This window comes from Micromonas pusilla, assembly GCF_000151265.4.
Source record: "Micromonas pusilla CCMP1545 genomic scaffold MICPUCscaffold_3, whole genome shotgun sequence".
Classification (NCBI taxonomy): Eukaryota; Viridiplantae; Chlorophyta; class Mamiellophyceae; order Mamiellales; family Mamiellaceae; genus Micromonas; species Micromonas pusilla.
Window position 1 is genome coordinate 1,878,808 of NW_003315884.1, and position 24,980 is coordinate 1,903,787.

The 24,980-nt window shown below is 67.1% G+C and overlaps 9 protein-coding genes across 9 annotated transcripts; 3 read left to right on the forward strand and 6 right to left on the reverse strand.

The window, feature by feature from the left end:
- Positions 1–256: 256 nt before the first annotated feature.
- On the reverse strand, positions 257–2,640 carry MICPUCDRAFT_56831 (formaldehyde dehydrogenase/S-formylglutathione hydrolase; the record flags this gene model as incomplete). Its single annotated transcript, XM_003057492.1, has 1 exon — positions 257–2,640. One exon carries the CDS (start codon positions 2,638–2,640, stop codon positions 388–390), a length of 2,253 nt encoding a protein of 750 aa, XP_003057538.1. The 3' UTR covers positions 257–387.
- Positions 2,641–2,774: 134 nt separating this feature from the next.
- On the forward strand, positions 2,775–3,652 carry MICPUCDRAFT_56832 (uncharacterized protein; the record flags this gene model as incomplete). The annotated part of the gene is made up of 1 exon (XM_003057021.1): positions 2,775–3,652. The coding sequence occupies one exon, from the start codon at positions 2,775–2,777 to the stop codon at positions 3,525–3,527; it is 753 nt and encodes a 250-aa protein (XP_003057067.1). The 3' UTR covers positions 3,528–3,652.
- Positions 3,653–3,668: 16 nt separating this feature from the next.
- Positions 3,669–5,122, reverse strand: SPO11 (type II DNA topoisomerase VI subunit A 1; the record flags this gene model as incomplete). The annotated part of the gene is made up of 3 exons (XM_003057493.1): positions 3,669–3,813; positions 3,946–4,686; positions 4,779–5,122. The coding sequence occupies 3 exons, from the start codon at positions 5,120–5,122 to the stop codon at positions 3,669–3,671; spliced, it is 1,230 nt and encodes a 409-aa protein (XP_003057539.1).
- A 159-nt stretch (positions 5,123–5,281) lies between these two features.
- Positions 5,282–9,202, forward strand: MICPUCDRAFT_56834 (uncharacterized protein; the record flags this gene model as incomplete). The annotated part of the gene is made up of 3 exons (XM_003057022.1): positions 5,282–6,329; positions 6,362–7,003; positions 7,074–9,202. The coding sequence occupies 3 exons, from the start codon at positions 5,282–5,284 to the stop codon at positions 9,083–9,085; spliced, it is 3,702 nt and encodes a 1,233-aa protein (XP_003057068.1). The 3' UTR covers positions 9,086–9,202.
- On the reverse strand, positions 9,113–14,426 carry MICPUCDRAFT_56835 (transcription elongation-nucleosome displacement protein Spt6; the record flags this gene model as incomplete). The annotated part of the gene is made up of 2 exons (XM_003057494.1): positions 9,113–11,323; positions 11,419–14,426. The coding sequence occupies 2 exons, from the start codon at positions 14,424–14,426 to the stop codon at positions 9,280–9,282; spliced, it is 5,052 nt and encodes a 1,683-aa protein (XP_003057540.1). The 3' UTR covers positions 9,113–9,279.
- A 320-nt stretch (positions 14,427–14,746) lies between these two features.
- Positions 14,747–18,244, reverse strand: MICPUCDRAFT_56836 (uncharacterized protein; the record flags this gene model as incomplete). The annotated part of the gene is made up of 2 exons (XM_003057495.1): positions 14,747–17,792; positions 18,001–18,244. The coding sequence occupies 2 exons, from the start codon at positions 18,242–18,244 to the stop codon at positions 14,791–14,793; spliced, it is 3,246 nt and encodes a 1,081-aa protein (XP_003057541.1). The 3' UTR covers positions 14,747–14,790.
- A 164-nt stretch (positions 18,245–18,408) lies between these two features.
- MICPUCDRAFT_56837 (uncharacterized protein) lies at positions 18,409–18,957 on the forward strand (the record flags this gene model as incomplete). The annotated part of the gene is made up of 1 exon (XM_003057023.1): positions 18,409–18,957. The coding sequence occupies one exon, from the start codon at positions 18,409–18,411 to the stop codon at positions 18,955–18,957; it is 549 nt and encodes a 182-aa protein (XP_003057069.1).
- A 472-nt stretch (positions 18,958–19,429) lies between these two features.
- On the reverse strand, positions 19,430–20,038 carry MICPUCDRAFT_7366 (uncharacterized protein; the record flags this gene model as incomplete). The annotated part of the gene is made up of 1 exon (XM_003057496.1): positions 19,430–20,038. A coding segment is annotated over one exon (609 nt), but the record flags the coding sequence as incomplete, so codon positions are not given.
- A 169-nt stretch (positions 20,039–20,207) lies between these two features.
- MICPUCDRAFT_26050 (uncharacterized protein) lies at positions 20,208–23,903 on the reverse strand. Its single transcript, XM_003057497.1, has 3 exons — positions 22,167–23,903; positions 20,664–21,790; positions 20,208–20,479 (listed from the first exon to the last, which is right to left on the reverse strand). Exons 1-3 carry the CDS (start codon positions 23,742–23,744, stop codon positions 20,347–20,349), a joined length of 2,838 nt encoding a protein of 945 aa, XP_003057543.1. The 5' UTR covers positions 23,745–23,903; the 3' UTR covers positions 20,208–20,346.
- Positions 23,904–24,980: the final 1,077 nt, after the last annotated feature.

The following is a 24,980-nucleotide window of genomic DNA, read 5'->3' on the forward strand; positions in this document are numbered from 1 at the left end:
CAATCAGAAGCGAGGGAGGTGGGCAACCAATCGATCTCTATATCGATCAAAGTGCGAAAATTCTTCAAAGTACGAATCGATGACTACATTTACATACGAGCATTTTCGTATCGTACAAAAATCCTTTAAGGCGGGAAACACTGTTAAACTGTGCCGACTAAAGTGATAATCCGAACCGTCGTGCACGGTTTCAGTGCGTCAGCCTGCGTCAGCGGTCAGCCTTTACGGTCGGCGTCGGTTTCAGGGCGCGTGTTTCAGGGTGAACTTTTTTTTTTCAACGCGCCGAACCTCCATTTTGCACTTCCAGGAGCACGGACGACGCCGCCGGCCGCGCCGTCCCTCCCTCGCGCGCGATCTCTCTCCCCTCCTCCTCCTCCTCCTCGCTCATCACTTGTGGTACGTCACGACCGCGCGGAGGCAATCGCCGCCGTGCAGCGCGTGGATCGCCTCGTTCGTCGCCCCCGCCACGTCGCCGCCCTTCGCGTCGATGGCGTGCGTCACGTAGTGATCCACCGGGAGCTCCCCCGCGAGAGATCGCTCCACGAGCTTCGGCACCGCGCTCCGCGACTTCCAACCCCCGAACGCGGTGCCCTTCCACACGCGCCCGGTCACGAGCTGAAACGGCCGCGTCGCGATCTCCTTGCCGCTCGCCGCGACGCCGATGACGCACGACTCGCCCCAGCCGCGATGCGCGCACTCCAACGCGCTTCGCATCACCTCCACGTTGCCGGTGCAGTCGAAGGAGTAGTCGACGCCCCACTTGGTCATGCCGACGATCACAGACTGAATCGGGATGCCCTCGTGGTCGTTCGGGCACACGACGTCCGTGCACCCGAGCCGCGACGCGATCGCGAACTTGTCCTCGTTGAGGTCGACGCCGATTATTCGCCCCGCGCCAGCCATCTTAGCCGCCTGCACGACGGCCAGGCCCACCGCGCCCAACCCGAACACCGCGACGGAGGCGCCGGCCTCGACCTTGCACGTGTTCCACACCGCGCCGAGGCCGGTGCTGACGCCGCAGCCGAACAGGCACGCCTTGTTGAGCGGCATCCGCGGGTTTATCTTCGCCGCGCTGATCTCCGCGATGACGGAGTACTCCGAAAACGTCGAGCATCCCATGAAGTGGTTGATCACGGTCCCGTCCTTCTTCGCGGTGAACCTGGACGTGCCGTCGGGCATCACGCCCGCGCCTTGCGTCGATCGGATCGTCGGGCACAGGTTCGTCTTCGGCGACGCGCAGAAGATGCACGCGGGCGCGTTGCACTGCGGGGTGTAGCACGGGATGACGTGGTCTCCCGGCTTCACGGACGTCACGCCCGGGCCGACGGACTCCACGATCGCGCCAGCCTCGTGCCCGAGGATGCACGGGAAGAGACCCTCCGGGTCGTGCCCGTCCAGGGTGTAGATGTCCGTGTGGCACAGCGCGTTGGAGATGACTTTCACGCGCACCTCGCCCGCTTTCGGCGGCGCGACGATCACGACTTCGTTCGTCAGCGGTTGCTTCGGCCCCCACGCGACCGCGGCGTTGCACTCGATGTCCTTCCCCGCCGTCTTCGCGAACTCCGCGAGAAGCGCCGGGTCGGCCGTGACGTCCACGGCGTCCGCCATCGCTTGCGCCTTGGACGCGAGCGCTTTCGCGTGGAACTTCACGTGGTCCTCCATGAAGCTCGAGATGAAAAAATACGAGTGGTCGAACCCCGCGTGCCTTCGCACGCTCACCTTCTGACCCACCTCTTTCGCGACCGCCTCGAGGTTCTCCGGTTTCAGCTGCTCGGTCAAGAACTGATCGTCGAGGCCTTGATCGACGAGCACGTCGGCAAACTCGGGAAACGCGGCGCCGCGCTTCTTCAGGAGCTCGCACGCGTCGTGGTCTTTCCCCGCCTCCGCTGAGCCCAAGTACGTCTCGAACGCCTTCTTCCCCCACGGCACCGCGGACGGGTTCACGATCGGCGCGAACGCGCTCACCGCGGCGTACTCCGTCGGGTTCTTAAACGCGATCGTCAGCGCGCCGTGGCCGCCCATCGAGTGCCCGGTGATGGATTTTAATCCTCTCGCCGCCGGGAGGTTCGCCTCGATCAACGCGGGGAGCTCCTTCGTGACGTACGAGTACATCTTGTAGTTCGCGCTCCACGGCGCGCTCGTCGCGTCGACGTAGAACCCCGCGCCCGTGCCGAGGTCGTACGCGTCGTCCTCGCCCGCGACGCCCGCGCCGCGCGGCGACGTGTCCGGAAACACCATCATCACGCCCGCGTCCGCGCAGGCTTTGAACGCGCCTCCCTTCTGCGTCGCGTTGTCGTCCGTGCACGTGAGGCCGCTGAGGTAGTAGATCACCGGGACGGGGCTCAGCGCCGCGGCGGGGGGGACGTACACGCTGAACGTCATGTCCGTCCCCGTGGACGAGGACGCGTGCGTGTACTTGCGGACCTCGCCCCCGTGCGCCTTGTTCGCGCTCTTGAGTTCCATCGCGATCGAAGTGACCCCCTCGTGGTTCGGGTTCGGGTTCGACGGCGACGACGCGGACGCGGACGACGCGATCGTCTTCGCGCGGAGGGGGACGCGGTGGTGGTTCGACGCGACGCGCGCGGGGCGGAAAGCGGCGGAGAGCGCTCGCGGGAGGAACGTGAGCGCCGTTCGCGACATGCACAAGTGACCTAGATCGACCACCGCGATCGCGATCGCGCGAAACGACACTTCATCAGATCTGACGAGAACCAACAACGCCCCCGCGGCAGACGTCGCCGCGCGGCGGAGGGGTCGCCCCTTCGCCCGCCGCGATGCACCGCCGCTCCCAGCCGCTGTTCGCCGTCGATCGCGCGGGCGATAGCGCCGTCGCGAGCGCGGTCGCGGTGCGGCACGACGACCCGCTGTGGTCGTCTCGTCTCCATCTCGCCCCGTCCGCGTCGCGACTGTGCAAGCTGTGCTTCGACGCGTCCTCGTCGTCGCGCGCGGCGTTCGACGGCGCGGACGGCGCGACGCGCCGCGCGAGGTTCGAGCGCGCGTCGCGAGGGCGCGCGCCGGCGGACGCGCTGCGAGAGCTCGGCCTCGCGCCGCTGTTCCCGTCCGTGACGCGCGCGCTGGACGAGGGCGAAGGCGACGTGACGCCTCGTCCAGGCGCCTCCCCGTCCGCTCGCGACGACCCGGCGTGGGACTACTTCGCGCACGCCGCGTCCGCGCACAACCTCGCCGTCGTCGCGGGGAGGCTCCGCGCGGACGCGGGCGGCGGCGGCGGCGGCGGCGGCGCGCGTCTCGCGCATCAGCTCGCGTCGCTTCACTCTCGCCTGCGCGACGTCGGCGGCGACGCGTGCGAGCGTCTCAGACTCGCGATAGAGGCGAGGTTCGAGACCGTGAAGCGCGCGTGCGAGGGTGCCGAGGGTGTCGAGGGTGCCGTCCTCGATGAAGACACGCGGAGATGGCTGATGCGCGTCGGCGCGGACGCGGAGGACGCCGCGTGGCGATGGCCGACGGAGGCCGCGGGGGCGAACGCGAAGCGCGTGCTCGCCGCGCTCGCGGACGGCGGCGGAGGTTGACGGCGAGGAAACGTCCGTTACGTGTGCGTTACGTTTACGTTACATCACATGTTGGAGCGCGCGCGCTAGGTGTGCATCGCACGGTAGCGGCGAGCGATGTAATAGACTAGGAAATAGCATAGCACGCGGCGGCGCGAAGGCTCAGAAGTAGTCCCCGCGGAGGTACTTGGAGACGACAAACTCTGAGAGCGTAAAAACGCCGCCGTCCGCCTCGGGGTACAGAGATTCGATCTCCGCTTTCATCCCGGACTCGAGCATCGCACGCAGCTCGCTCGCTTGCGACGCGCTGTCGCGCGAGGGCGTCGACGCGGACGGCGACTGCGAGTGCGATTGTTGCGACTGCGTCGGCGCCTGAGACGCCGGTCCCGCGGTCTGCGAAGAGCGCTGCGACAGCTGTGCGTTGCCTCCCTCGCCCGTACCCGTTTCCGCCGCCAACATGTTCTTGATCTTCGCCTTGTCCAGCTCCGTCAGCGGCTGACGCGCCCGCGCGTCGACGCGCTCCAAGTCCGCGCGCCGAACCCCCAACCACTTCACGTCGAGCGCGTACCGCGACGCCTCGAGCGCGCCGCCGCTGCTTCCGGCGCGGTACGTCCGCAAAATCAAGAGGCCGCTCGGGTTCCAATCCACGAGCGCGAGCATCGGGACGCGCGGGAACTCGCTGGCGAACTTTTTCAAGAAGGCGCGCGTCGCGAGGTCGGGGAACCCTTTCGCGGTGACGAGCACGCACGGCACCCGCGCGTGGATCCGCTCGCGGCACAGCTTATCGAACGCCGCGTCTTTTTCGACGATCAACACGAATCTCGCGTCGCTCCGCAGCCGCGCGCGCTCGACGGCGCGGACGTCCCCCGGCACGACGAAGTGCGCGGACGCGTCGCTGAAGTCCCTCCACACGCCGTCCTCCGGCGTGAGGATCGCGACGCGCCCGGCGACTTGCCCTCGAGACGCGGAAGTGACCCCCATCGCGGCGCGCGTGCAGTTTAGGAGCGTCACGGCGTCGCGGAGCGCGGCGGCGACGAGCCGTGCGCGGCCTGGGGGGAAGAGCTTCGGATGGCGCGCGCAGAGGAGGTAGTAGAGCGCGCGCTGGGTGATCGCGCGGCGTTCGGAGAGGTGGTGGTGCACCGTCGCGAGGAGCTTCCAGAGCCGCGCGTACGCGGCGGGCCTGCGCGAGATGGCGGCGGGGGGGGGGAGGGCGACGTGAGCGAGGCGAGAGAGGAAGAGGAAGAGGAAGAGGAAGAGGAAGAGGACGCGCACCTTCGCGCGTCGTGGAGGCGGACGCGCGTCGTCGCCGCGTTCGCGGGGAGGCGATACGCCCCCGCGTCGGCTCCCGCGCCCGGGGCGTACACCGCCGCGCGGACGTCGCGGATCGCGAACTCCACCGCGGCGGCGTCTCTCGTCGCGCGCTCGCGAGAGGGAGGAGACAGAGGAGACGGAGGAAGGAGCAGCGCGCGCGCGTGAGCGACCGCGAGGCGTTCGATCCGCGCGCACGTCTCCTCGGGGGCGAGCGCGTCGTCCGCGGCCGCGTACTCGTCCTCGCGGACGTCCGCGTCGTCGTCGTCGTCGCTGTCCCACGCGCGCGCGCCGGGGGCGACGGACATGACCGCGAGGGCGGCCGGCGCGCGAGGACAGAATAAACGCGAGCCAGAGTGAGACACCTGGCTCAGGCAAGCTCCGGAAGTTCAAAAGACGCGGCCCCGCTCGGCGCACCGCACGCGGCCGCCGCGGCGCACCGCACGCGCGCGTCTTCGCGGCGGCCCATGGGGATGTTTAAGACTGCAGCTTATAAAGCGAGCCGTCGGACGATCGACGCGATCAACGACCGACGTCGGACGCTCGATGCGGTCCACGCCAGCCCGTCGAACCTCGGAAGAGGAGACGTATACGTGCCCAGCGCCGGCCACGGCATGTCGAACGAGGAGGAGCCCGCGGCGGCGGGCGTGTTCGACGGCCTTGACGACATCGCGTGCGAGCGCGACGTCGCGGAGATAAACGCGCGCGGGGGCGACGCGTCGACGCGCGCGATGGACGAGGACGACGATCTCGAACTCGAGCGGGCGCGCCTTCGCGTTTCCCGCGCGGACGAGCCCTCCCCGTCGAGACTCCTCGCGGGCGACGCCGCGGACGTCGTCATGACAGACGAGGAGATGGAGGAAGAGGAGGAGGAAGAAGAAGAAGAGGAGGAGGACGCGGGCTCGCGCTCCAGGAAGGACGACCCCCGCAGCCCCTCGCGAATGGAACGCCGCGCGCGCGGGTCCTCGGACGATTCGAGCCCGACCGCTCGCGCGTCCGACGACGCCGCGCGCGCGTCCACGTCGCGAGACGAAGAGGACGACGGGGACACGGACGCGCTCGCCTCGGACGATGCGCTCGCCTCGGACGGCGAGACGAACCCGCTCCCGCGCGCGGAGGGCGGGTTCGCGACGGGCGAGGGCGAGGACCCCATGGGGGGCGCGCCGTGGTGGTTGCGTGTGGATCTTCCCGCGCACGTCGAAGCCGTGCTCCCGGTGAAGACGAAGGGGCTCGGCGAGCGCGTCGACGACGACGACGACGACGAGGTCGTGGATCGCGTGATCGACGAGCTGCTGCCCGAGATCGGTGAAAAGAGGACGTACCTTGGGGTTGCCGCAAGTGGACGTAGTTGGTGTGCGTGGGTGTATCACGCTGGTACTACTTGGAACTTCGGCAGCTACGTCGATCGGTTCGACGCCGCGCGCGCCCGCGACAAGGGTGTGATTAAGCTGAAGGGATGGGACGCGGACAACCTCAACTTCCCCGTGACTGACTACCGCGGAGACGATGAGTTCTGTGAAATGGTATCAACCATGTCGGACGAACAGATAAAGTGGCCGCGCAGAACGCCGCGCGCGCGAAGAGTGCTACGGCGCCGCCCGCTGTCGCCGAGAGTGTTCGCGCAGTCAAAGTTCGCAAGGTCGGGGTGAAGTATACCGGGGTTTCCTTGAATAACGGAGGTAAATGGATGGCGCAGGTCTGGCACGCTAGCACTACCTGGCACTTCGGCACCTACGTCGATCAGCTCGACGCCGCGCGCGAGCGCGACAAGGGTGTGATTAAGCTGAAGGGATGGGACGCGGACAACCTCCACTTCCCCGTGACCGACTACCGCGGAGACGAGGAGTTTTGTCGAATGGTATCATCTATGACGGACGAAGAATACAGAGATGCCGCGCAGGACGCCGCGCGCGCGAAGAGTGCCACGGCGCCGTCCTCTGTCGGCCAGCGCCTCGACGACGACGAGGTCGTGGATCGCGTGATCGACGAGCTGCTGTTCGATATCGATAACGAAACGTATGTTGGGATTCGTTCGAATGCAATTGGACATAGATGGATTGCGCAGGTGTATCGCGTTGGTATTACCTGGACCTTTGGCGGGTACGACGATGCGGTCGACGCCGCGCGCGCCCGCGACAAGGGTATGATTAAGCTGAAGGGATGGGACGCGGACAACCTCAACTTCCCCCGTGACTGACTACCGCGGAGACGAGGAGTTCTGTGAAATGGTATCGACCATGTCGGACGAACAATATAAAGTGGCCGCGCAGAACGCCGCGCGCGCGAGGAACGGTACGGTCCGGCGTTCCTTCAAAGTTGGTGCCCGTGGCCAACTCCCTCCCGCCTCGCCTCGCGAGAGCTCGCAAATTGGTGTTCTTAAGTCGAGGTCGTCGCACAAACGCAAACTTGTCGCCGAGAGTGTAAAAGTGGCCGCGCGAGACGCCGAGAGAGTTCGCGAAGTCAAAGTTCGCAAGGTCGGGGAGAAGTATGCCGGGGTTTCCTTGAATAAATTGAATAAAGAAGATAAATGGATAGCGCAGGTCTGGCACGCTAGCACTTCCTGGTACTTCGGCAGCTACGTCGATCAGCTCGACGCCGCGCGCGCCCGCGACAAGGGTATGATTAAGCTGAAGGGATGGGACGCGGACAAACTCAACTTCCCCGCGGCCGACTATCGCGGAGACAAGGAGTTTTGTCGCATGGTTTCGACCATGACGGACGAAGAATACAGAGATGCCGTGCGGGACGCCGCGAGGACGTTCGTCCAACCAGTCGTTTACGCGCCGCCGCGTCCGAAAGAAACCAAAACCGAGAAGCTCGCGAAGAACGACCCGTGGGTCGGCGAGCGCGTCAGGAAGTGGTTCCCGAAGCAGAAAGCGTACTACGAGGGCGTCATCGCGAAGGCGCATTACATCGACGGCGAGGTGTACTACTTCATCGAGTACGACGACGGCGACGAGGAGGACCTTTCGAAGGACGACTTGCGCGCCGGACAGATGCTCAAAAAGTGGAAAAGTAAATGCGTCGGCGGCGAGGGCCCCGTGGTGAAGAAGCGCTACGGCGAGCTCGTCGCCGTGAAGCTCCAGAGGCGCGAGGAAAAGCCGAAGCAGCAGCGACGCGTGTACGTCGAGCAGCGGCCGCTGCCGCCGCCGCCGACGAAAGAGGCGGTCGCGAAGCTGCTCGCGGACGTGCGTGCGGCGGCGGATGACGAGGCGAACAACCCGACGCGCGGCGCCGACGCGCTCGCGGCGAGACGCGAGCGCGAGCGCGCGCTCGCGAACCCGGTCGGCGGCGTCGTCCTGGGCCGCCCGCAGCCGCCGCCGGCGGAGGACGCGGGGGAGATTCGCGTGTTATCGCATGTCCTCTCGCCCGCGGTCGCGAAGGAGTTTAAACGCGTGCACTTCATGTGGAAACACCGCCACGGCCTCCTCGACGCCGCCGGCAGCGGGAAGATGGACCTGTTCAAAGCCATCGCGGCGACCGTGCGCGAGACGCGCGTCGTCGCGAACAACTCGTTCGCGGACAACAGCAACGAAGTCATTCGAAGGTTCGACGCGTCCGCGGCGCTCGCCGAGGCGTTCGCGCGGCAGCTCGTCGCGGCGACGACGCTGACGATGACCGACGCCGCCGCCGCCGCGATCGACCTCCCGGAGACGCTCGACTACTGCGACGGCGTCGAGGCGTTCACGATCGGCGACGACGATCCGAGGGTCATCCTGCGAGGCGAGCTCGGCGCGAGGGCGACGCGGAGAATCCCGGCCGGGACGCTGCTCGGCCCGCACGCGGCGTACGCGTGCGCGCGCGTGGAGTACCACTCGCGAAAATTCTGCGTCCCCGTGCACGGCGCGCGACGCGCGCTGGACCCGTCCGTACGATACACGACGCCGCTGCACGCGGAGCTGGACCACGACGCGTTCGCCGCGGACTTCTTGTCCGTCGCGGGGACGGAGCTCGAGGAGTCGCTGGGCGGGATCATCGCGGACGCGTACGGGTACGGAAACTTGGCCTCGGCGGTGAACGACCCCGCGATCGATCCGTTCGACGTCGAGGGCACGAACGACGAGCTGAGGGTCGACACCGGGGTCGTGAACGTGCACCTCGTGGAGATTTTAGTGCACAACTTCCCGTTCATGTTTCACGTCGCCGTGAACGAGATCAAGGAGGGCGAGGAGCTGTTGACGGAGCAAGGGCAGTACTTTTGGGAGATGATTCGGTCCGGGAGGCGAAGGATCGCGGCGGTGTCCGGCGGCAGGATGGGCGCGTTATCGTGATCGCGATTCGTTAGGGAGGTGGTTTACTTCCTCTTTTGGGGTATTAATAGCTGTTTTTAGGTTTTTAGGCGCGCGAGGGGGCGACCAGCCGGTCGACCCGCTCGCGCGACGTTTTTCAGAAACGCTCGCACGTCGTCCTTCCTTTGTCGTCTCTCCGCGGAGTTCTCCACTCCGTCTCGCTCGCCTCTCAGTTCTCAGTACCGCTGATACTGCTGCTGCTGGTGATACGGCGGCTGCATCGGCGGCGGCGCGCCCGGCATCGGCGGCGGCGCGCCCTGGTACGCGTGCACCGGCGGCGCGCCCCATCCCCCGCCCGGCGGCGGCGCCGGCGGCGGCTGATTGTACTGCGGCGGCGGCTGATACTGCTGATACTGCGGCGGCGGCTGCTGCCACTGGCTCTGCATCGGCGGCGGCGGCTGCTGCTGCTGCCACTGGCTCGGCGGGTACGCGTCGTACCGCGGCTCCTCGCGGGGCGGCTCGACCGCGGGCGCCGCGACGGGCGCGCGAGGATTCACCTTGAAATACGCGAGCATGCGATCCACGGTGGGGAACTCCATCCGGCGGAACCGAAACCCCTCCGGCTTGACGCTGATGTACTCGTGATGCACGTTCCCGCTCTTGCTGAGGATGGACGATAGGCAAAACACGCCGTGGTGTTCGAAGCTCACGGACAGCGCGTACGGCCGCGTGTCCGGGTGCCGCGCCATCTCCGCCTTGAGACGCTGGTCCACGTCTCTCTTCGTCCCGCGTCGGAATTTCCGGTGGCGAATCATAGCCTTGAGGTTCGTCACCATCGGCTCGACGTGCCGCGCGTACACCTCGTCCAGGTCTTCGTACTCGACGCCGTCCACGGTGAGCGGGGACCCCAGCGCGAGGTTCGCGGTGTGACCGACGCCGGGCTTTTTCCCTTCCTTGATGTCGTGATGCACGTACATGTCGTCGTAGAATTTCACCGTGAGCGAGAGGTGCGTGACGCCCTTGCTGCTCGGCCGCAGCAGCACCTCGCCGATGTCCTGCGTCTTGAGAATCTCCTGCGCTTGCAGCGCGGTGACGTTCTGGAACAGCGGGTGGTTGATGTTCCTGTGAATGAAGCTCGGCCGCGACGCTTGCCTCTTCTTCTTCTTCGGTTTGGGAATCTCGCCGTCCATCACCTGAAGCGAGTAGTACGGCGTGCGGCCCCACTTCTCCGCCTCCCACTGCTGCGTCGCCTCGCGCGACAGCACGCTCCCGGCGCACGCGAGATGCACCACCCCGGCTTCGTAGTCGATCCCGTTCGGCTTGACGCGCGCGGAGATGACCTGCCCGACCGCCACCTTATCCTCGAGGCGGTTCACGTGGTTATCGGATAAATCTTCCTTTTGAATCTTCCCCGTGACGCCGCTCTCGAGAGACACGAGCACCTCCGCGTTGATCCCCATCGTCGGGTTCGGCCGCACGAGCTTCCTCACCGTGCACTGCACGATCTTCCCCTCGCACAGGCTGTGCTCGGTCTCGCCCGTGAGGAGCGCGAACTCCTCCCACGCGGTGGGGGGCTCCCACGGCCCGCGAATGTCTCCGTACGGTTCGTGGAGCTCCACGCGCACCTCTCTCAACGTCTGGTAGATCCACCCCTGGCCCTCGCCGTGGAGGTACTCCGCGTACGCGCGAAGATCCAGCTCCGCGAACTTCTCCCAGTGCTCCGGATCGAGCGCGCGCTCGACCGTCTTTCGCTGCACCGCCTTGCTCGCCTTCTTGAGCTGCTCGAGGTCGTAATCGAGCGCGTTGGCGATGATTTCAAACGTCTGCGCGTATCGCTCCGGGTGAATCCGCGTCGCGTCCAGGATGTCGTCGTCCACGACGCGAAGGCTGCTCGCCGCGTTTCGAAACACGATCGGACCAACGATCCCGAGCTCGTACACGAGCTCCGCTCTCGTCTCCAGCGCGCCGCCGTCGGACGCGCGCACGGCGGCGACCACGGCGGCCGCCTTCCTCGCGCCCAAGCCCGCGACGTAGTTGAGCGCCTTTTGCTGCCACGGGTGCGCGACGCACGCGTTGACGTCGACGCCGACTTGGTTGACGACGTCGGCGAGCGCTCGCGTGAACACCGCGAGACGCTCGTCCTCAGTGAGCGCGTCCTGGAGCGTCGAGAGCGTCAGCGACGCCGCCTCGCCGCCGCTCGCGAGCGCCGCGACGATGCCCGCGGGGTTGCGCAGGTACCGCCCGACGCACGTCGCGTGACGCACCTCCTCCTTGTGCTCTCTGAGGGCCAAAAACAGTTCTCCGGTCAGTTGAAAGGGGACGCGATCAAGTGTTGAAACCGGGCGATGGGTGAAAATCGTTTGTATAGAACGCACCTGAGTTCTTCTCGCATCGCCGCCGACGCGCCCGCGAGCGCGGGAATCGTGTCGTCGACGAAGTGCACCTCGATCGTGTTCACTTCCTCCGGAATCGCGCGCGCGTGATCCTCGACGATCTTCTCCACAGCCTGCCTCGCGGCTTCCCGCAGAAACTTGCAGTTCATCCCCGCGTTCGAGGACGCGGCGACGGCGACGACGTGCGGGCGGTGTTCGATCATAAACTGCACGAGACGATTCATGTCGGCGTCGCGGCGTTGGCCCGCGGCGGACTGCCCGGCGAACGGCCCGGCGGCGCGCACCGCGATGTTCGGGCACTCGAGGAAGTCCACGAGCTCACCCTCCGCGTCGAGCATCGCGAACGTCGTCGCGGGCGTGCCGGGACCCCACACCGCGGCGAGGACTCGGACGTCGACCTCGTCGTCGTGGTACTCCTCGGTGGATTTAATCTCCGGCGCCCACGGGCGGTTGGAAATCTTCGGCCACAGCGCCTCGCCGCACTCGCGCTTCACCTCCGCGATCGCCTCGCGCGCGAGCAGCACCGTCGCGCTCTTCGTCAGCGACACCGCGAGGTGCTTCTTCAGTCCCAAGTGCAGCGCGTCCTTGCGAAGCGCGTTCCACGCGTCGGCAATCTCGGAGACGTCTTCGAGGAGGTACGCCTGTTCCGCCTCAGCCATGACGTCGTCGATCACCTTCTCCGGGAGCGCTACTCTCAGCGTGATGAGCCCCTCGTCGTACGCGCGCAGCACCGCCGCGAACTCGGTGCCGGTGAACTCGGAGATGGGCTTGTTCTGAAGGCGCTTCACGCGCGCGAGCGGGTGAAACGGATCGATCTCGATCGTCCCCTTCGGCGTCGGCTGCGTCCACACTTGCGCCTTGCGGCGCACGACGACGCGCATCCACGCGCGCACGGACGGCTCCACGGACAGTTCCGCCGCGGCGACGTGCGTCAGCGCTTTCAGGACGACGGAGACGTCGCCGTACCCGGTCTCTTCGCCGACGTACACCGACGCGGCGTCTTCGGGCATCATGTCCGGGACGACTTGATTCTCCGTCCCCGCGTTTCGGCGGTAGGAATTCAGCGACTGCGCGAGCGCCGCGGGCGTCGCGCCGTACATCGGGAGCAAGTCGCGCAGGCCCTTCTTCCTGTGGTGCGCGTACGCCGTGCGGTTCAGCGGGCGAACGTGCGTGGACTCCGCGCCGGACTTTTTTATGCCGCCCTTCGCCTCCGACGTGAGAAACTGATGAATCTCCTCGTCGAACCGCAGCGTGAGCTTCGCCTCGACGTCGTCCAGCGTCTCCTCCGCGCGCGCGTCCTCGCACTTGTTCATGAGCGCCGCGAGCTCGTCCAGGTCTGGGTGATCGTCCCCCAACACCTCGACGACGCCTCCAAACTTTCGCAAGAGCTCCGCCTTTCTCCGCGTCATGCGCGCGTGTCGTTTATCCCACTCCAAAACCTCGTGCAGGACGTCGCGTCGGTGCACCCTGCGCTCGAGGACCGCGAGGTTCGAGTCGCGCGGCGGCGGGCGCGAGTCGTCGCGCCGCCCGCGCAGCAGCGGCGCGACGCGATCCTTCAGGTTCTGCGCGATGAACGCGATCTCGAGCCCTTCGAGGTGCGTCATGCACAGCAGATCCGCGATGGCCGCCTCCGCCGCCTCCGCCTCCTCCTTCGGGAGGTTCCCGCGCTCGTTCTCCTCGATGTTCCTCACGCGGTCCTCGTGCTCGTCCTGCGACTCGTCGTCCGCCCACCCGCGAAGGAGGAGCTCGCCGCCGAACGTCGGCGCGTCTCGAACGCTGCCGACGCCCATGAGGCGATCCAAGATCCACTTCGCCTCGGCGGCGGCGTCCTCCTTCTTGAACGGCGTCACTCTCGCGTCGAGCTGCATGCGCTCCGGCCAGTCCGTCTCTCGGATCTCGTCGTCCTTCGCCGTGAGCATCTGCTCGCGGACGACGGACGGCTCGAACGCGTGCAGCCAGGACCCGCGCCCGGGGCGGCCCGCCGCCGCGGATCGCGCAGACGTCTTTCTTCTTCGCCGCCGTTTCTTCTTCTTATCTGGGCGATCGAGCGCGTCGTCGCCCTCGTCCTCGAGCGCGACGCCGTCGTCCTCCTCCTCGTCCGTCTCGTACTCGCTCTCTTCGTCGAACCTTTCGCCAAGGTCGCCTTCGTCGTCGCCCCGGTCCCTCTGCGCGAACATCGCCTGGAGCTCGCCGACGTCTCCGAAGATGTCGAACGCGTCTTGCAGCTGGTCGCTCCGCACGCCCGGCACGTGCGACTTGATCTTCTTCGGCCTCGGGCCTTCGCCCTCCTCACGCTCGATGAAGTCCGCGAACTCGTCCTCGCTGTCCTCGTCGTCGTAGTCCACGAAGTCTTTTTCATCCTTCACGACGGCGGGTTTGATTTTTTTCTCCTTGGAGACGTCGTCGTCTTCGTCCTCCTCCTCGAGCTCCTCGTCGTCCGAGCCGCCGAAGAGATCGCGCTCCACCTCGGCCATCGTCTTCGGCTTGTCGCCGCCCTTCTTCGCCGCCTTCTCCGCCGCCTTGTCCTTCTCCGATTTCTTCCCGATGCGCTTCTTCTTCTCCTTGCGCGTGAATCCCGTCACGAGGTTGTCCTCGAGGAGGTCGTAATCGTCCTCGTCGAGCTCCATCGCCTTGCGCTTCTTCCGCCTCTTGTCGTCCTCGTCGTCGTCGTCGCTGTCGTCGTCGTCGACGACGACGGTGACGGCGCCGCGCTGGCGTCGGCGCGCGACGACCGGGCCGTCGTCGTCGTCGCTGTCGTCGTCGTCGTCCGCCATCGGCGGCGAGGACGACGGCGCCTTGGGCGATCCCGGGGGGACGGGCGACCCGGGCGCGTCGTCGTCGTCGTCGTCGTCGTCGTCGTCGCCGTCGTCGTCCGCGTCCGCGCGCTCCGCCTTCACCGCGGGCGGCGCGTCCTCGGTCTTCTCCGTCGCGGCGGGCGGCGCGTCCTCGGGAGGCGCCGCGGCGGGCGCGGCGGCGTCGTCGTCGGACATGACGGCGCGATTCTCCCGCCCGTCCAAGATCTCGCCCCTCGCGCCGGCGCGGACCGCGCGCGGTCGCCGATCGACGCGCGAGATCGAACGCGCGCGCGCTCGAGCGACCGCGCGCGACGCGACCGCGGCTCGAGGACGGGGTGTTCGCAAGCGACGACGACTCGAGCACGCGTGCGGCGCGACTCGAGGTGTGACGACGACCGCGACGCGGCCGCGCCGACGGCGAGCGCGATCGCGCCAAGAGGCGGGCTGTGTGGTGTACCGACCGCGCGGAACACGAGGCGCGCGTGGACGCAGTACCGTACGTAAAAGGGCCCTATGGAATTTTAGTCTGCGTTTTTTGTCAAAACTCCGCTCGCCATGATCACTTCCACTTCCGGCTCAGGTCCTTCGAGTACGCCATCCCGTGCGTCACGAACGCGCCGACCGCGAGCGCGGCCAACGTCGCGATCAGAAGCAAGTACGAAAACTCGTCGTCCAGCGTGTCGAAGCTCCGCGACGGGTGCAGCCGCGTGTAAAAAAAATCCAACCCGTGTGCGACGCACAACACCGTGCTCTCCAGCGACGCGGGCGCGGTCTTTATCCCTCTCAACCGCGCCACCTGATGCCTCGTCGTGACCCAACTCTGCGGGAAGATCGGCAGCACCTCCTGGTACGGCACGAGCCCTTCTTCGCGGTCCTCCGCGGTGGGCTTCCGCGACGGACGCCTCGGATCCAAAAACTTTTTATCCAACGCCACAACCTGATCCGTCGCCGTGCCCATCAGCACTTGATGCGCGGTGACCCCTTTCATCGAGTACGTGCTCGTCATCATCGTCGCCGCCGGTCGAACGAAGTAACTCTGACCCATGATTCGAAGCGGCGGCGGCGCGAACGACGAGATCGTCTCCGTGTCGTTGCCCCCCGCGAAGATGGAGCTCCGCATCAGCTCGCCGACGGCGAGCCCTTTTCGGTGCTCCGCGTCGTCGAACATCTCGAGGACGCTCATCGCGAATCTCCCACCGCGCGTGTTGTAGTAGTGATACACGACCCAGTTCTCGCACACGACCGCGTGGACGGGTCCGCGCGCCTCCGGGTGCTTGACGCGGTAGAGCACGCGCCCGGTCGCGGCGTCGATCAGGTGCACGAGGACGAAGGACGCGAGCGACGCGTCCGAGGAGGCGTCGCCCGCGCCGGCGACGTCGAACGTCGTCGGAGACGCGGCGACGAAGATGACGTTCGGGGAGAGGTACTTGAACAGCGTCGAGCGGTCGCCGAGGACGCGCGTCCACGAGTGGACGACCTCGTCGGAGGGTTTCGACGCGTACCCGACGATGGAGCCGCTCTCGGGGGGGAACAGCGACGACCACGTCTGCGCGACGGGATAGGACGACGGAAACGCCGACGCCTCCGCCGACGACGGTTTCGTTTCCGCGGCGGAAGCCGACGACGGCAAGAGCGCGTAGCCGCGAATCTCGTTCGCGCTCTGATCCACGGTGAAGAACGACACGACGCCGCGGTCGACGTGCGCGGCGACGCGCGCTTCCTCGGTGTCCGGGAACACCGTCGCGGACGCACCCGCCGCGTCCACGAGCAGCGCCGCCGACGCCTCGTGCGTCTTGGAATCCGCCGCAGCCGCCGCCGACGGCAACGGGAGATAATGCGCGGTCGCGAACGGCAAAACCACGTCGCTCTCGATCGCGCCGGTGTACAGGTCCACGACGACCGCGCGCGTGCGGTCGTTACGCTCGTCGACGCCGAGCACGAGCGCGTGCTCGCTGTCGTGCGCGTGGTCGCCCGTGGGACGCCACTTCTCGATCGACGCGTACGAGTATTCGCCGCCGCCAGCTGTACCGCCGCCGAGGAACCGCCGCCATAACACGCGGCCGTCGCCGTTGTGCAGCGACGTGATCGCGCCCGAGGGCGCGAGCGCGATGATCTGCTGGCGCAGGCCTTTCAGGTCGCGCGTCGGCAGGAGCTTCGCGCCTCTGCCGCGTCGCAACGCCGTCAGCGTCTCGATGTCCTCCTGCTTGGCTTGGTTAAACCGCGCCTTGAGCGCCAAAACCTGCGTCTTGTAACGCTCCGCGAACGACGGTTTCACGCGCAGGTCGTCCGCGGCCGCCGCCGCCGCGGACTTGGGCGGCGGGAGCTTCGCGAAGAAAACCTCGCCCGCGAGCGCGAGAGACTCGTCCCTAGACCAGAGCCGCTCGCCTCTGATTTCCTCCGCGCCGCCGTGCGCGGACAGCGTCGCGTCCTCCGTGACGACCAGCGTAGAAAACACCGCGCCCGTGGAGGACAGCCACGCGCGCTTCACGACCCCGTGGTCCGCGGGCGCGTACCCGCGCACCGGCTGTGTCGTCTTGACGACCGCGCCCGTCTCGAGCGAGATGATCGAAGTGGACGCCGCGTTCGTCTTCGCGTCGACGACGACGGCGCCGACGACGACGCCCGCGAGCGCCGTCGCCGCCGGCGAAACCGCCGCAGCGCAGGCGTTACCTCCGCCGGCGGCGCCCGTCGTCAGCCCCCACGCGCGCACGATCTCGACGGCGCCGGCGTCCGTGAGCCGAGCGAGTGCGCAGCCGGCGTCGCCGAGGAGCGTCGCCGCGCCGGCGGCGAGCGCCGCCGCGTCAGCCTCGCCGTCGCCGCCGCGAATCGCGGCGACCCCGCCGCGGAAACCGCCGCCCACCTCCGCCGGCGCGTCGCTCAGCGTCGTCGCGCCGCGCTTCCCCTGCAGCAGCTTCGCGACGTCGATCACCGCGAGCTTCGCGCCGTCGATCGCGGTCGTCAGCGCGTAGACCTTATCGCCGTTGTCGCCCCCGGACTTGACCGCGAGGGAGGCGCCGGCGGCGCCCGCGCCCGGGCCCCCCGGAGGCGCGAGCCCGCCCGCGCCGCCGCACTGCTTTCGAAGCGTCGCGCCCGTCTTCAGGTTCATCTCCACCGCGCACGCGCGGTGGTCGTCCTCCGTGACGCCGATCGCGATCGCGACCTTCACGTTGGCGGCGGCGGTCGCGACGACGACGCGCTGCATGCGAGCGATCTCGCCGCCGCCGAATTCACCCGCCGCGTCGCTTTCCCACGCGACGCCGCCGTCCGCCGTCGACCGAAGCTGCGCTCTACCTCGCGCGAGCACGAGCACGTCGTCGGCGCCGTCGCCGTCGACGTCCTCGTTGAGCGGCAGCAGGTCGATCCCGGCGTCGAGCGCAGCCTCCTTCGCGGCGTCCGCGCTCGGCGCCGCGGCGGTGAACGCGACGCGTTCCCACAGGAGTTCGCCGTCCTTCATCGAGTACGCGCGCAGGTGTTTGCCGCCGCCCGAGAGCGCGAGGAGCATCTTGGAGGCGACGACGAGCTTGTCGACGACGTCGCCGCGCTCGAGGACTTGGCGCCACGCTGCGAGGGAGGGGAACGACGGGGGGTGGGGGGTCGGCGGGAGGGCGCGCGGGCGTCGAGGCGCGCGCGATCGCGAGGAGGTTGGATCGACGGCCGTCGCTCGCTTTGCCCTAGCGCGCGCGACGGACGGACGGTAGGATCTCGAACGATCGAGGGGACGACGCGACGCGAAGGGATCGTTCGGCGGGCGGACGCGCGAGGGACGCACCGATGTCGCCGGTCTTCATGGACACCGCGGCGATCGCGCCCTGGTCCGTCGCGATGAACGCGCGTCTTCGGTCCGCGGATCCCGCGAACGCGGCGTGCGTCGCGTCGCCCAAGAACGATCGGTGCCAGTCGTAGCTCCCGACTTGATCCGCGTGTATCGCCGCCGCGGGCGACGGCGCGATCGCCGCGATCGCGACGACGAGCGCCGCGACGGCGGCGCGCCACGAGATCGACGAAGGCGCCATGACGCGAGTGAAGTGAGCGACGCGCGGGGGTGGGCGTCGGTCGTTATGCGCGAGGGACGGGCGGCGCGAGATCGGTCGTCAACAGAAGTTTTCTCGGCCGGCGCCGTCATCGTCAGCGAACACTTTTTCCGCGAGCGCCGCCACATCGCCGCCGCGCCGGCACGATGAGCGGCCCGGGGTGCTACGACCCCCCCGCCGACTTCGCTCCCGCGTCGTTCCGCCGCCACGCCGCCTTCGAGCTCGAGGACGACGACGAGGTGTGGGTGATCCAAGCCCCCGCGGGGACGTCCGCGAGGGACCTGCGCGGGTGTCGATTCACGGTCGCGGACGACGACGACGCCGTCGGCGTCGTCGTCGACGAGTTCAAGACCGCGAGAGGGAAGAAGTACAGGATGGTCGAGGACGGGAAGGGCGCCGCGGAGACGCTGTCGATCGTGCGCGCGGCGAGGGACGGATCGAACGGGCTGGAGACCGCGCGCGCGGTGACGCGGCGGGTCACGCTGATGCGCAAGGTCAGGGGTGCGGCGGGCTCGGGGGGGAGGCGCGAAGGCGACGACGACGACGAAGGGGACGAGGCGCGCGGCGGCGGCGGCGGCGAGGAGAAGCGCGCCGCGCGAGAGCCGAAGACGCCGAAGGAGAAGAAGCGGAAGAGGGACAAGGACGACCGGAAGTCGTCCAAGAAGTCGAAGAGCTCGAAGAAGGACAAGGACTGACGACGGCGCGGCGACGACGCGAGTAAAAAAACGTAGCTCTGGCGATGACGCCGTCGCGATCGATCGAATCACATTAGACGCCAACCCAGCCCGATCCAACCAAACCGCGGCCGCGGCCGCGGCCGCTCACGCCTCGATCGCTTTCGCTTCCGCCTTCTCCGCCTCGATCGTCGCGGCTTTCATCTTCTCGTTGATCGCGTCCGCGTTTGTGTGCACGAACATCTCCGCGTGTTCGAAATTTTGCTTGTTCTCCTTCCACGCGCTCTGCGACCGCTTCTCGTGCGTCCTCTTAGCGTCCTCGCTGATCGAGAGTCGAGGGTCCACACGAGGCGACGTCGGGGTGGAGGAGTTTTGGGGCGCGTCAGATGGAGTCGTCGATGGAGGCGTCGCGGTGTGGTGTCGGGATCGAAACCGAGGGGCGGGCGGGAGGAGAGAAACGACCGCCGGGCGGGACGCGGACGCGCCTGAACAGCTTCGCCATGATTTCGTAATCGTACTCGTCGCTCGCCCACGGGTCAACCTTGGACGGGGAGACGATCGACACGTCGTACTTCGCCTTGGCGTAGAATTTCATCGCGCCCTCGTTCGCTTTCTGCACGGTGAGCATGACGCCGTCGACGCCGGCTCTCTTCGCGAGCGCCTCGCACAGCATCATCAGGAACCGTCCCAGCCCTCTCCCTCGCGCCGCCGCGTCGAACTGAAGCTCGTAGACGTACAACACCGCGACGTCTTCCTCGACGACGAAGCGATAGTGCACGAACCCTAACGGCGGCGATCGCGCGGACGACGACGACGACGCCGCGGGCGACGCGGCGTTCGGGTCCGCGTTCTCGCCGGAGGCGTCGCGAGCGATGAGGTACCTCGTCTCATCCTCCCCCATCTCGCGCCTCTTGTCCCTGGCCTCCGTCGCCCACGTCTTCGACGCCTCGTACACGGGCTTCATGTTCGCCTCGAGCAGGCTCCACATCCACTTCTTCTCCTCCGCGGTGAGGTCCGCGGGCGCGGCGGGGGTCACGGCGACGCGGACGTCGCCGCGCGCGAACGGCTTCGCGAGGAACGGCGCGAGCGCGTCGGACGGGTCGACGGCATACGCGGCGTCGATCGAAGCCTCGAGCGCCTTGAGCTTCTCCGCGGCCGCGAGTTTCTTCGCGGTCTTGGCTTTCTTCGCGACGTCGACGACTTTGACGGCTTTCGGCATCGCGCGCGGCGAGGTCGCGAGGGCGGGGGGGTCGGGGAAGTTGTCGTTCATTGTCGTGGTCGGGTTCGAATTTTAAACAATGGCAAAATTTCTTCCAGTCTGATGATTTTCGCCGCGCGACGCCGCCAGACTGGACGGCGTCCCCGCCGCCCTCTCTCTCTCTCTCTCCGACCGACCGACCAAACCGCCGATCACATCACGGACGTCACCTTGAAGTCCAGATCCGGTCGCTCCTTCACCGCCTTCTCCGCCGCCTCCGGGGACACGACCGCGCACACCTTGGCCCCCGGCGCGCGCGTCGCCTCGAGCGCTTCGCCAAAGGCTCTGAGGGTCGTTCCATACGAGCGAATGTCGGGGTGCAGTTGAAAGGCGTCAGTTGGAGTTGAAAGGCGTCGAGGTCGGGGATTGAAAGCGAGGGGTGGGCGGAGAGAAACACCGGGAAAAGTCCTTAAGGATCGGCGTCCACCACGCGAACGGGGTCGTATGGGAACCAGTGTATAGAACGCGCCTGAAGTCCTTCTGGCTCGTCGACAAGATTTGTTCGCGACGCTCTTGTCTCTCTTCGTCCGACACCTTCAGAAGGTGACGCATGAGCGACGTGTACCTCTTCGCGTCCGGGAGCTGGTACGCGTCGATGTCGCCCATCGTGCCGATGATCGCCTTGGTGAGCTCGTCGCCGCCGATCTCCAGGGATTTGAGGTAGTCCACGGTGCCGTCGTAATTTTCCACCGTCTTCATGAGGTTGGGGTCGCGGTAGGATAAGTACGTGAACATGCCGCTGTGCGAGTCGAAGTCGGAGAAGCCGCCGTACGCTCCGCCGACGACGCGCACGCGGTCCCACAGCCACGTCGTGCCCAACAGTTTGTTCACCACGTACGCGCTGCCGTGGAGGTCGTACCCGGCTTTGTACAAGTTGGCGGCTTTCCCGACGTAGCCGACTTGCGTCGGCACCGTGATGAGCTCGTTCACGGGGGACAGCACGAGCGACGGCGACCACGGCTCGGTCGCGGACCCAACGCCGGTCGCGGGCAAGGCGTCGAGGAACCCGGTCACGGACGCGTTCACGCGGTCGAGCGTGTTCGCGTCCGCGGTGAGATTCGTCACCGACCCCGCGCGTTGGACGACGGCGGCGCGAATCTTCTCCAGATCCGCGACGACCGAGTCCCAGTCCGAGTCCACCCTCTTCGCGAGCGCTCTGAGGTATTCCAGCTGCGCGAGCCCGCCGAGCTGCTCGCTGACGTACCCGGCGACGGAGTCTTGCGCGTCGAGGCGGCCCGCGGCGACGGAGTGCCCGCCGGCTTGGACCCTGGATTCCATCCCGGTGCGCGACTCGTTCACGAGTTGCTTGAAGACGTCCCTATCCGTGAGCTTCGCGTCGAGGAGCATCTCCGTCATGAGGTCGTGCATCATCCCGGACTGCGCGGACGTGCACTTGCCCCGGAGCATGAGGTACGCGGCGACGTCGTCGCTGCCGCGCATGGACGACGTGAAGGGGGAGAGGGAGAACCCGCCGGTTTGCGCGCCCATGGTTTGGTCGAATTCGACAAAGTCCCGCTTGTTCGTGCCCATGCGCTGCATCGCGCGGCACCACAGCGGGACGAGCGGCATGAGGTCCATGGGGACCGCGTGGAGGTCCTGTTGGGTTGATCGATCGTTGGTGTTGGAGTTGGGGTTAGGTTAGGTCACGCGCGCGGGTCGTGCGTCGATGAGAGAGAGGAGAGAGAAAAAGACGCGCCGTCGACGGATGTGACGCCGCAGCGAAACGGGCGTCGGGTGAGACTCCCGACGCGCCGCATTATAGCAGCGCCTACGTGTGATCTAGCACCCCTTAATGTGCCCGCGGTCGATCGCCCACTTTTCAGCGAAACACGACCGCGGGCGTGGTATATGGTGCACACGTCCGCGCGTCCGGGCGTCCGAGAAAAACAGCGCGAAACCAAACGAAACGAAAAACGGATCGACTCGAAAGCGTCGTCGCGAAGCCGCCGCCGCGCGCGCGCCGCTCGCTTACCATGAGGTGCTCCGCGTACAGGATGTCGTTCGTGAACAGATCGTGCGTCAGCACCGTGGTCTCCCCGATGGACGACGTCTCGCTCGGGATCGCCTTGGACGTCTTCGGGATGTCCCCGATCTCGAGCGTGGGAACGCACGCCGTCGCCTCGGGCGAGTCCGGCGTCTCTTGCAACGTCTTCAGCTCCTCCGTCTCCGCGACGACCCTCTCGATGTCCTCCGGGGACAGACCGGCGCGGTACTCCGCGATCCGCGTCTTCTCGTCCGCCTCTTGCTTCGACGCGAGCGTCGCGTCCGGGTTCAACTCCACGGTCACCTTGTGCGCGTTGTCGATCAACAGTTTCTTCAGCAGCGGCTTGAAGACGTCGCCCGCGGCCATCTTCGCCTTGAGGTCCGCGAGCGGGCCCTCGAACCGAAGCGGCTGGAACGGATCCTTCTCGTACAGCCACGCGCTCAGAGACCGCAGCATGAGCGACAGACCGCGCGGGAACCGCCCGGTGTTGTTCTCGCGCATGCTGAACTCGATCGTGTTCACGGAGGAGTCGATCGCCTCTCGCGTGAACCCCTCCTCCGCGATCTTCGCGATCGTGGCCTCGATCAACGCCTCCACCTTGGGAACGTCCTCTTTCGCGACGCCCTTGAGACCGATCGCGAACGTCGGCTGACGAAGCTCGTCCTCGAGACCCCAACCCACGATGGCCTCGCCGAGGCCGGACTCCTCCAGCGCCATTCGCAGCGGCGCCGCGGGGGAGCCGAGGAGAAGGTTATCGAGGAAGCCGACGGCGAGCCCGGTCTCGACGTCGAACGGGCCGTCGTTCAGGAGCCAGTTCACCTGCACGAACGACTTCTGCTGCTCCTCGCCCTCGCCCGCGATGTACGACTTGACGACGCGCCTCGGTTCCGTGAAGAACGGCTGCGTGGCGATGGAGGAGTCGACGTCTTTCTTGTCGAACTCGTCGAGGAAATCGTTCAAGAGCTTCAGGCGGTCGGAGACGTCGTCGTCGCCGTAGAACCACATCCGCGCGTTGCTCGGGTGGTAAAACTTCCCGTGGAACTCCTGAAACTCCTGGAAGCTCAAATCCGGAATGACGCGCGGGTCGCCGCCGCTGTCCACGCCGTACGTGTTATCCGGGAACAACGCCTGCTGGCACGCCGTCGCGAGCACCGAATCCGGGGACGAGTACACGCCCTTCATCTCGTTGAACACGACGCCCTTGAACGTCATCTCCGCGTCTTTATCATCCAGCTCGTAGTGCCACCCTTCCTGTAAGAACGTCTTCTCGTTCGTCATGCAGTTCGGGTGGAACACCGCGTCGAGGTACACGTCCACAAGGTTCTTGAAGTCTTGAAGGTTACAGCTGGCGACCGGGTAGCACGTGCGATCGGGGTACGTCATCGCGTTCAGGAACGTGTTCAGCGACCCCTTGATGAGCTCCACGAACGGCTCCTTGATCGGGTACTTCCGCGAGCCGCACAGCACGGAGTGCTCCAAGATGTGCGGGATCCCCGTGCTGTTCTCCGGCGGGGTCCGGAACGTCACGCCGAAACACTTGTTCTCGTCGTCGTTCGAGAGCGACATGACCTCCGCGCCCGTCTTGAGATGCTTGAACAGGAACGCCTTCGCGTCGTACTCCGCGACGTACTCCTCGCGGACGAGCTCGAAGCCGTGGAGGTCCGCGCCGGACGGCGGCGCGAGGTCCGCGGGCGCGATCTCCGACGCGACCGCGCGGCTGTGCAGCGCACGGATCGTCGGGGTCGCGCCGACGCCGACGCCGCTTCGTCGGGACGCCGCGGCGGCGACGCCGCGCGACGCGAACGAGCGGTGCGCCGCCGCGGGCGCGCGACGCGCGACCGCCGCGGGGGTCATGCACGCGCGGGACGACGCCATCGCGCGATGGAGGACCGACGGACGCGACGACGGATCGACAACCTCGAACGTCGGATCGACGACGAGATCGACGCGCGCGAGGAGCCGAGATTCGGCGTGGGCTCGGAACGACGAAGACGCGCGACCTCGGTGGGACGCGACCGCGCGATGAAGCGCGCGACGAAGCGGCGTCGTGATTCGCGCGTGCGGTGACGCGCGTGTGGGCCGAGGTGCGACGACCGTCGGGAGCGCGCGCGAGTGTGACGCGACGCGCCGCGGACGCGGACGCGCGTGCTGACGTCGCCCGATCGCGGGAGAGCTCTCGAGCGCGCTCAGCTGCCCAGTCGTGTCGGCGACGACACCGGATAAGAGCGTATCATCGGGACGACACGGGACGACGACGGCGCACTCATCGCGGCGCGCGCACGACGCGAACTCCACGCACACGACGACGACACTCCGATCCTCATGGCGTCCATGACCATCTCCGCGTCTTCCGCCGCGGGCGTCGTCGCGCCCGCCCGCGCGCGCGTCGACGCGACGCGCGCGCGCGCGGCGACGAAATCGCCGGCCGCCGCGACGGCGCCGTCGGTCGTCGCGAAAAGGATTACGATGCCCGCGCACGGAAGGCTGCCGTCGTCGCGCTCGCGGCGCGGCGTCCTCCAAGTCCGCTCCGCGGGCCTACCCCCGAACCTCGCCGGGATGATGGGTAACATGGACCCGGAGAAGATCAAGGAGATCCAGGCCGCGTACGAGCAAGCGATGAAGGACCCGGAGACGGCGAAGAAGGTGCAAGCGCAGATGGCGCAGATGCAAGGGATGATGGGCAACCCGATGGTCGCGAAGCAGATGGCGGCGATGAACAACATGATCAGCAACCCGGACATGCAGAAGCGCATCGCGGCGCTGAAGGACGACCCGGACTTTCAGCCGTTCTTCGAGGACGTC